This window comes from Loxodonta africana, chromosome 2, assembly GCF_030014295.1.
Source record: "Loxodonta africana isolate mLoxAfr1 chromosome 2, mLoxAfr1.hap2, whole genome shotgun sequence".
Lineage (NCBI taxonomy): Eukaryota > Metazoa > Chordata > Mammalia > Proboscidea > Elephantidae > Loxodonta > Loxodonta africana.
The window spans coordinates 150,550,789-150,561,839 of record NC_087343.1 but is presented as its reverse complement, the minus strand read 5'-3'; the positions used below and the strand labels follow the sequence as shown (position 1 = coordinate 150,561,839).

The window sequence follows — 11,051 nt, the reverse complement described above, 5'->3', positions numbered from 1 at the left end:
CCACACTTTGTTTATTCATTCATCTGTTGATGGACATTTGTTTCCACCTTTTGGCTATTGTGAATACTGCTACAGTGAACATTGGTGACAGGATTCTGTTTGTGTTCCTGCCTTCACTTCTCCTGGGTATGTAACTAGGATAGGTATTGCTGGGTCATTTGGTAGTTCTGTGTTCAGCTTTTTGAGAAACCACAAAACTGTTTAACACGGTGACTGTACCTGGGTTCAGTTTTAATAATTTTATTTTCATAGAAAAATTATCCATTTCATTGATTTTCAAATGTTATTTGCATAAAGCTATGCAGAGGTGTCTGTTTCTTGATTATTTTCCCCATTGTAATTTCTTACTTTGTGTATTTATGGTTTCTCCGTTTTATTCCACTAGTTAGCTAGTATTTTCTTTTCATTGATCTTTTTCAAAGAACCAGCCTCTTGATTCATTTATACTGTATTTTTTTTTGTTTGTAACTCATTAAATCTGCCTTTATCTTTATTAAATTCCATATTTCTGTTTTCTACTATTGTTCTTTTGTAACTTTTTGAGTCATGTGCTAAAATTTATTTTCATTCTTTGTTTTTTTTTTTTTTTGGTGCTTTTGGTGAAAGTTTACAGAGCAAATTAGTTTCTCATTGAAGAATACATAAATTTGTGACATTGGATGCCTCATTCTTTGATTTTTATTGATAAATTTAAGGTTATTAATTTTCCTTTGAGTATTCTTTGGCTTTATCCTATTGATTCTGTTATTTAGTGTTTTTGTTATTTTGTTTTCTAGGAGTTCTACAATTTTGTATTTCTCCTTGGATTCAAGAGTTGTTATTAGTTAAAATTTCTTGGTCAGAGAATCCTTTTGTTCTCTAATTTTGTTATTAACATTTCTTATTATGTTGTTTTCAGAGAATGTTTTCTACATTAACTTTTGGAATTTGTTGAGATTTTCTTTGTGGCCCAATATATAGTCAATTTTTATGAATGAGCTTTTGAAAAGAAAGTGTATCTTCTGAGAGTACTGAGTTTAATACATAATTTTAAGATATTATTCATTATACTTTTTAATCCTTTTATTTTTCTTGATTTTTGGTGTGTTCCTATATATCTCTCCTTTTAAAATCCAGTAGTTTTTACTTTATGAACATTGATGCCATATTATTTGGTACATAGATATTAATAACTTAAACTATAAAGTGCCCTTTGTCTCATTTAGAGATTTTTGCCTAATATTCTGTTATATTGAAACTATGTCTCTGATCTTTTTGTTTTGCTATTGTACTTTTGCCCATGCTTTTATATTTAACTTTTCTGAATCATTTTGTTTTAGGTATGTATTTTAGCATACAGCGTAGAATTGGGTTTTTGCTTTGTGATTCAGTCTGAAAATATTTTTTTAAGCAAGCTAAGCTCGTTTACATTTATTGATATGACATATGTCTGCTTTCAGCCATGTCATATTGTTTTATTCTGTTTTAAGTCTCTTACCGTGTGGTCTGTTTTCTGTTCTCTTGTTTTGTTACTTTTGCTGTTTAGGAATGTATTTTTGTTAGAATGGATTACAGCCAAGAAAACCCTATGGAGCAGTTCCACTCTGTAATACGTGGGGTTGCCGTGAATTGGAATCAACTTAAAAGCAACAGGTTTGGGGCTTTGTTTTTGTTTTGCCTTTCTTAGTGTATCTTTTTATATGCCCTCAGTCTTGCCTTTCTTGCTTTGGTTCCCTACTATGATCAACAATAAAATTAGCTTGTAATCTCTTCCTCCTTACCTCCTTCTCCTCTACCACCCAATTATATTTAATAACGTTACCATATTTCATTATATTTAGACTGTCTGTTGTAAGACACATCATTATTTTATGTATCACTTAGGATAAAAATGCTGCCAGTTGAACTATCAACTGATATGACACATTCTAATTTCAGAGATGTTAACATGCAAAAAAAAAATGTTTTAAAATCAATAAAACAATATCTTTCTTATTTACCATTGTATTCTTAAATATGCTGAAGTTACTTCTTGGTTTATGAACTCTAGATGGCATTCTTAACTTTCAGCTATATATAAATCAGCTTTTTCTTATTTATTCCTTCTCTCCCTCTTCTTCCTTTTTACTAAGTTTCTCTAGTCAACTCTTTGTTGACTGAAGGTCATTGTGTAGTACAGTCTTCAGGAGAATTTATGGCAACAGTATTCCCTGATTTCTTGCATGCTCAAAACTATAGGCTTTATATTTGAAGCACAGCTTGGCTCGATATAAAAATCCTTGGTTTATTTTATTTTTTCCCTTGAATATCTTATGGATGTTCTTCTATCAATTAATGGTGTTGAATGTTGTCATGCTAACTTTATTTTCTTTTCCTTCTAAGTGAATCCAAATTTTACCTGGATTGGTCTCTTGTTGACCATTCTAGGTAATTTCGCCCAGGTATCCAATGTGTCTTTTCAGTTCACATCTTTTATTTCAGGAAAGATTATAGTTGAGATTTTTGGGAGGTTTTGTTTTGCCTTGTTTGAAGAATCTCAAAATTACAGAAAGGTTACAATAATAATACAAATACTGCTTTTTCCCCTGAAGCATTTCAGAGTAAGTTGCCAACATGAGAGGGGCCCTAGTGGTACAGTGTTTAAAGCACCCAGCTGCTAATTGAAAGATCAGTGGTTCAAACCCTCTGGCTGCTCCGAGGGAGAAAGGTGTGCAGTCTGCTTCTGTAAAGATTTACAGCCTTGGAAATCCAATGGGGGCAGTTCTACTCCATCCTGTAGGGTTGCTATGAGTCAGAATCAACTTGATGGCAACAAGTTTTGCCAACAGGCATGCCTCATCATCCCCCATTACTTCTGTATGCATATCCTATAAATGATCACAGTACAGGATTAGCTTGTAATCTCTTCCTCTTTATCTCAAAATCAGAAAATTAACATTGATAGATTATTACCATCTAATCCTCAGTCCCCCATTCAGGTTTATTAGCTGTGCCAATAATGTCCTTATAGGAAAAAGATCCAGTCCAGGATTATGCATCGTATTTACTTGTAATGTCATTTTAGTCTCATCCAGTCTGGAATATTTGTCAGTTTTACTTTGATTTTCATGATTTTGACACTTTGGAAGAATACAGGCCAGAATTTTGTAGAATGTCCCTTAAGTTAGTTTTGTGTGATGCTTTGTCATGATTAGATTGAGGTTATTCATCTTTGGCAGGAAAGTCACAGAAGGGAAACTGTGTTCTCACAGCATCCTATCAGGTGAGATGTGATTTCAGTTTGTCCCAGTAGTGATGATGGCCACTTTGAGTATTTGATTAAGGTGATATGTGTCAGACTTTTTCACCTTGAAGTTACTGCTTTCCTTTTTGTAGTTAATAAGTATTTTGTGGAGAGGTATGTAAACATCCCATTCCTCATAAGCCTTTTTTTTTTTTTTTAATAATTTTTATTGTGCTTTAAGTGAAAGTTTACAAATCAAGTCAGTCTGTCACATATAAGCTTATATACACCTTACTCCATCCTCCCGCTTACTCTCCCCCTAATGGGTGAGCCTGCTCCCTCCTTCCAGTCTCTCCTTTCATGCCGGTTTTGCCAGTTTCTAACCCTCTCTACCCTCCCATCTCCCCTCCAGACAGGAGATACCAACACAGTCTCAAGTGTCCACCTGATACAAGTAGCTCACTCTTCATCAGCATCTCTCTCCAACCCATTGTCCAGTCCCTTCCATGTCTGATGAGTTGTCTTCGGGAATGGTTCCTGTCCCGGGCCAACAGAAGGTTTGGGGACCATGACCGCTGGGATTCTTCTAGTCTCAGTCAGACCATTACGTCTGGTCTTTTTATGAGAATTTGGGGTCTGCATCCCACTGTTCTCCTGCTCCCTCAGGGGTTCTCTGTTGTGTTCCCTGTCAGGGCAGTCATCAGTTGTGGCCGGGCACCATCTGGTTCTTCAGGTCTCAGGATGATGTAAGTCTCTGGTTCATGTGGCCCTTTCTGTCTCTTGGGCTTATAGTTATCATGTGACCTTGGTGTTCTTCATTCTCCTTTGATCCAGGTGGGTTGAGACCAATTGGTGCATCTTAGATGGCCGCTTGTTAGCATTTAAGACCCCAGATGCCACACTTCAAAGTGGGGTGCAGAATGTTTTCATAATAGAATTATTTTGCCAATTGACTTAGAAGTCCCCTTAAGCCATAGTCCCCAAACCCCCGCCCTTGCTCCGCTGATCTTCGAAGCATTCAGTTTAACCTGGAAACTTCTTTGCTTTTGGTCCAGTCCAGTTGAGCTGACTTTCCGTGTATTGAGTATTGTCCTTCCCTTCACCTAAAGTAGTTCTTATCTACTAACTAATCAGTAAATAACCCTCTCCCACCCTCCCTCCCTCCTCCCCTCGTAACCACAAAAGTATGTGTTCTCAGTTTATACTATTTCTCAAGATCTTATAATAGTGGTCTTATACAGTATTTGTCCTTTTGCATCTGACTAATTTTACTCAGCATAATGCCTTCCAGGTTCCTCCATGTCCTCATAAGACTTTTAATTTATTCCTTTACATGTTGAGATCAGTATGGACTCATAGATTCCTATTTTATTCAGTTTATTATAATCTGTTACTATCATTATTGTGGTGCTTAAATATTTCCAGATTTGGCCAGTAGGAGCCCCTTCATGTTAGCTCTTTTTTTTTTTTTTAACAGATTTCCATCATTCTTTGAGCACTTCTGTCTCAACAAGATATTCCAGGATCATCTTGTACTTTCCAGCCCTGGAATTAGCCATATCTCCAAGAAGCTCTGGTTTCCCTGAGAGATGGAGAGATGGAGATGTATTTGGAAGCCAAGAGCTGGCATTAACTAAACCCACTGTGGTTGAGTTGATTCTGACTCATAGCGACCCTATAGGACAGGGTAGAACTCCCCCATAGGGTTTCCAAGGCTGTACATCTTTATGGAAGCTCACTGCCATGTATTTCTCTCATGGAGTGGCTGAAAGGTTTGAACCTCCAACCTTTAGGTTAGCTGCCGAGCACTTAACAAGTATGCCACCAAGGCTCCTCCCTCTCAGTAGACAGGGCTAGGAAACAAAAACTATATACATATGTATACACACACACGCACACACACATAGTACGTACATACACATACATACATATATACAAACACATACACGTATTTATTAATTTTCTGTCTACCTGCCTTCCAACCTGCCTGTCTCCCTACTTAACTACCTACCTCATCTATCTACCTCCCGCCCTACCTACCTGTCTGCCTTAAAAACCATGACTGACACCTCCAATTCTAGTTCAACACCACAAGGTTCATTTTAACCTTCAACCTTTCCATTTTTATGACTCCCTTATTTGGCAATGAGAAACTTTGCTCTAATGTATTTTCTTGCTTGCTTTCTCCATTCTCCCAACCCTGCTTGGCCTCTTTCTGGCCAGGAGTAGAGCAGTGTTCTACTTTTGTGTTTGGGTGGTAGTGGTATGTGGTGTTTACCTTGTAATTATTTTTTAAACTCTACGTAAATGTTTTTAAATCATTTGTTCAATATATATGTCACAATTTTTAAATTACAAAAAATAAAGACATTAAAGTAATTCATGACAGTGGGTTACAAGACAAAAATTTTATGATCATCTCAATAGAGTATACTCACTATAACCTAGTGTGATAACTCCACAGGGAGTGTACACCTATAGGACCAGGATATCTGGTTGAGAGTATGCGGGGCGATCGCTATTGCGTGTGGCCTTTCTAGCCATGGTCTTGTAACTCCCACCCAGTGATTGTGTGATAGGATAATAAGGTCTACCAAGGGGATTGGTCAGTTTTGCCTTAAAAGAGAGCCAGTTCCAGAGCAGGGAGGAGAAGCCCACCGCCAAGGAAGGAGAGACCAGCAGGAGAGACCCTACAGCAGAGACCTGGCAGCAGGAGACAGTGTGGTGGTCTTCCCTGCCCATGGAGAGAGAAAGCTGAGTGCCTCTGGGCAGAAGCTTGTGAGCCCAGCTGGGGAGAGGCTGTCCTGATGAAAGAACTGTATCCTGAATGTTCCAGAGCCTGAATTGCAACTGTTACTTCCCTTATAATAAACCCCATAATTGTGAGTATGGTCTTTAAGTTCCTGTGGCCATTGCAATGAATTATCGAACCCAGCAGAGAAGTAGAGTGCACTGTGTGAGGGACAGACAGTTGGTGTCAGAATTGGTAAAGATGGCAGAGAGAGGAGGCTTGTCTGGCCTCCAGGGGAATCAGACTTGTGCTGTTGATCTTGGTTCTCCTTCCCGCTTGTGGGATTGGAGGAGGTCAGACATTGCCCCCACGCCGTTTTTATGGAGTACCAATTGGAGAGAGAGCATCTGGAATCCAAGTAGTTTGTCCTCAACAAGAAAGAATCTAGATATGGGAAATTTGTCTGGGTGTGGGGGCCACTATGCTCTGAAAAAAGGAAATGTTTTCAATTGTTAATCAGGACTTTTTTTTATAAGCATACTAATATTAAAGCCACCACTTGTGTTTATGAAAAAATAAAAATCTTACGTTTTCATCAAAGCCTTCTCTTCTGGCTTGTTCAACCAGATCTCTGCTTCTTTTCCTATTGAGAATATAAAATAAAAATTCAGAGGCATATGACAGTAAAAAGGGAAAACCACCACAGAATACAATCAGATCTGTAGTAAGGATATGTATTGCATTTCTGATAATAAATGCTAATTATTTGGAAAATGTGACCATTAATAGGTTCTCCAGAGTATCACCTGTAGGTAGTATTTATTTTATATCCCACTGCCAGAGGTCTGGGTTTGGGAAGCATTTTGACACTGAATGATTCAATAAATATGTATATCCAGCCAGAACTGACTCTGATGACACCTAACAACAACAACATAATCTGTAAAAATATTTTTATTTTCATAGTTAAATAAATGCACTAATGTAGACTAAAGTGCTTCCTACCTTTTTAGAGGTACTTTGTGATGGAAACCCTGGTGGTATAGTGGTTGAGAGCTATGGGTGCTAACCAAAGATCAACAGTTTGAATCCACCAGGTGCTCCTTGGAAACGCTATGGGGCAGTTCTACTCTGTCTTATTGGATCACTATGAGTCAGAATCGACTTGACAGCAGCGGGTTTACTTTGTGATGGAGCCCTGGTGGTGCAGTGGTTAAGAGCTTGGCCGCTAACCAAAAGGTTGGCACTTGGAATCCACCAGCTGCTTCTTGGAAACCCTATCTATGGGGCAGTTCTGCCCTGTCCTATAGGGTCACTATGAGTCAGAATCAACTCAACAGCAATGGGTTACTTTGTGATAGTCTCCCTCCAGCTTTCTCTTAAAACTATTTCTAAGTAGAATGGCATGCATTATGTTAACAATTTTAAATTAGCATATTAATAATTTAAAATTAGCTTAGAGTTTCATGACACCCTCAGAAAGTAGGAAGCACTGGATATATTGACAACATATTTAGAATCACCAATCTATGACATTGGATGGTGGTGGCTTTATACTCAAAACCTCACTCCATGGTGTTTATTGTTGTATAATATAGAACTTTAATGTGGTAAGTTAAAAATTTAAGAAAAATCATCTTACTTTTCCTTGTCTTTATCCTTTTGGTCTTTCTTCAGTTTAAGTTTCTCAAGAGCATTTTTGTAACTCTGTAATAAAAATAGTTTGAAAATTCATCAGAAATATATCCTGTAGTGTTAGTTTTTGATCAAGATAAAGGAAATATGGAATGCTTGCCCGTAGGGACTGCTACCCTAAGGAAATGTGAAAGCAAGCTGCTATGGTTTTTCTGGTTATTGTTTCTGCCTGCTGGTGAAAAAGGAATAGCGGTTCTCTTGGGGGCATCACACTTGAGTTTTAAAAAAGTAAAAATATTTAAAAAGCATTTCTTAACATTTACTACATTAAAGATGTTAACACTTTTAAAGCATGTAGCCAACATAATCATGAGATAAATGATTTAAAAAAAATACTCATTGAGGAACATCCTAATAGTTTCCTTTTACAGATAAGTTCTTGGACAAAGTTCTTAAAGCCCATCTAAAGCCTCAGCTACTAGAACTTTTTCTATGTGAAGTGCTATTTGCAGAGTCATGGAGTATACAGAAATGGGCAAGACGGAGGAAGAGATGAGACAGGCACATGCATGACTCTGCTACAACTCAGAGTGAGGTAGGTGTCCAGAGGAAGACAGGACAGAGTCCACTCTTGTCAAAGAGACTAGGATGTCAGCAAGAGAGGAGAGAGCTGTGGGAATATTCCAGGGAGCAGGGAATGGCATGAGCAGCTGGGATATATAGTGTTGTAAATGGAGCCAGAGAAGGGAGAAATACTATATATAGTTAAATGATAGTCAATAAAGATAGGTTGGGACTGTGAGACTTAAACAATTTGAACTTATTTTGACAGGCCCAGGGAAACTAAAGATTTTTGAGCTAGGAAGTGATGTGATCAGAGTTGAACTGGCATGGGGAGCAAGCTAGAGCAGTTTAAGATGTTAACTACACAGAAGGCTAGGTAATAATCTAGCAGTGAGAGCTCAAAGTTGCCTTGGATTCCACAAATGTGATACACTTTACACACAAGCCTTCATAACAAACTAAACAAGGAACTATGTAAGGAACAAACTAAGGAAAAAAGTCTTCCTAATGTTTTTGAGCCAGAGGTGTTTAACAGAATAGTGTTGCCATTAGCAGGAATCTAAGAAAGAGGAGGCACACTGAGCTCTGAGTTTATATTGTTGTAGAAGCTTACCAGCATCTAAATTGAAAGCTTTTGGAGTAACGAGTTTGTTTTTTTAATAACACCTAAAATGTTGCTTTGCACTTAGTAAATAGCTCAATTACTGATTGATATATTGAACTCAAATAATTTTGAGTACGTTTTGAAAGCCAGAGAGCATATCTCACTTCCCTAGTAGTGAAATAATGAAAATATGAGTAACACTGGAAAAAATATCATTTGGGGTTTAAGTGTTACTCAAACTACAGTGATGTAAATTGAACAAAAATTCTCTTACAATTCCAATTGAGAAAAGCTTGACTTACCTCTTTAATCATTTTACCAAGTTCAAAATCTGGCCTTCTGCCTATTGAGTAATCAGCCTTCACTTCAGAATAGGTATCATTAATTATTGCCAAGAACATGTTCTGGGGAAAAATATTCAAATAATTATTCCAATAAAAATTTAGTTTAACTGTGACTTTGACAAGTGCTGGGATTTGTAAAATTACTTTTAAAAGTAACTCATATGCTTAATAACAGGGAAATGACAATACAGACTACCATTTTATAAAATGGAAAATGTGTAGTGTGTGGATGGATATGGCAAATATGTTTGTGATAAATGAGAAAAGCAGAATATAAATAAAGTAGTATATATGACGAGCTGGTTACTAATATATATACATTAATTTATCAATATTATACATCAGAAAAGAACTTAGGATAATATAATCACGTGTTCACAGGGCTGTTTCTTTTAGTTCTAGAAAGCCGTATATTTTGCATTCATACTATGGCTCCTATGACTACTAATGTCCAGAAAACACAAACAAAATTGTGGAGGGTGGAGAGGGTAGGCAGTCCACTTTTCCCTGTAGCCCAGCTTTGTTACTCTGAGGGCTCTGGGCCTCCTCCAGGGGATAACTGCTGTGCATGACAAAAAATGTTTTCATGAAGGACAGTAGCAGTGCCTTAAGTAGGCACCAAATAGACTTGTCCTGAGCACATGTGAGATACCCATCCTGAGGGTTCCTAGAAATCATAAAAGCGTGCACTTTCACCCTTTAAGAGCCAAAAGTGATTGCAATATGGGCAGAATATTAATGACCTACTTATACCTATAGCCTGGAGAGACCTGGGATGCTCAAGTTACATGTGTAAAGGATTTAGCACATTCCTGGCACACCAAATAAACACCCAGATGGGAACTACTGTGATCACATTGTCCATTGGACAGCTTGAAAACATTAGACACTAGACTAGAGAACCTGAATTAGTAGGAATCCATGCCACTCTAATTTGAAGTATTCTTATAGCTAAGTAGTGGTATTACAATTTCTTCTCAATGAGTAATTTCATTTTTTATTCTAAAAAGTGTAAGCAAAATGATTAAAGGATGCACATATGGTCATTCTTACCAGCAGGACAAAGAACACAAAAAAGATGAAAGTGATGAAATAAATAGGTCCCAAGATCCGATTGGCTTGCTGAATACCAGCAAAATTAAAATCTCCAAGAACAATTCGAAATTGTGCAAATCTTTGATGGGAGGAAAGAAAAGCATTAGAAAAAATTATATCTCTTCATATCGTACCTCTTCATATCATACCTGGCAACTGATGGAAAGTCTCTAAGAAAGTTATCTTGTTAGTTATGTTCTCTGGCTTTAGTTATGTTAGGATAAAACCTGTTGCCCTCAAGTCAGTTTCAACTCAGCGACCCTATAGGACAGAGTAGAACTGCCCTGTAGAGTTTCCAGTGAGCACCTGGTGGATTTCAACTGCCAACCTTTTGGTTAGTAGCTCTAGCTCTTAACCACTACCCCACCAGGGTTGGGTATAGAAAATTGCCCTAAAGGCAAGACTTGAGGTACTTTGTAGCTGAACAGGTAGTCCAGGATATTATGGGCTTCAATTTACTTAACCAGTATGAACCCTATGTTCACCAACAACATTTGAATCTTGAGGTACCTGTTTACTAGCTGGTCTTGGCAGTGGTCTCCTTGTTTCATTCTTGAACCCTTCTAAGATTCAGAATACTTTGTCTTGGCCCAGCAACTGTTTTTCAACTGTACTAGACACAGGAGTCCTAAACTTTTTAATGTCAATGAAGTTTTTAATTTTTGTTTTAACCATCTCTTAACTTCTGCTAAAATCAGGGCACTAACAATTTGTCACTAACTAGTCTCAAATAAGTGGTGGCAATGATCCCACAAACATAGTTTTGAAATTTATTCTCATCAATAACTGTAAAAGCTTTGTTTTGATGTGAAATGGCATTTAAAATATTGCAAATCTTTATTTTTCTAGTTTTACAGATAGAAAACTAAGAAATTA

The 11,051-nt window shown here is 37.3% G+C and overlaps 1 protein-coding gene across 1 annotated transcript in view; it reads right to left on the bottom strand.

Moving 5' to 3' along the window:
* Nucleotides 1–11,051, bottom strand: part of PKD2L2 (polycystin 2 like 2, transient receptor potential cation channel) — a 51,646-nt gene that overhangs the window by 10,050 nt on the left and 30,545 nt on the right. The window contains exons 9-12 of the mRNA XM_064279704.1: nucleotides 10,134–10,254; nucleotides 9,039–9,140; nucleotides 7,576–7,640; nucleotides 6,522–6,576 (exon numbers count right to left, since the gene is read on the bottom strand). Of these exons, the coding sequence (XP_064135774.1) occupies nucleotides 6,522–6,576; nucleotides 7,576–7,640; nucleotides 9,039–9,140; nucleotides 10,134–10,254 (343 nt within the window). The remainder of the gene's footprint in view (nucleotides 1–6,521; nucleotides 6,577–7,575; nucleotides 7,641–9,038; nucleotides 9,141–10,133; nucleotides 10,255–11,051) is intronic.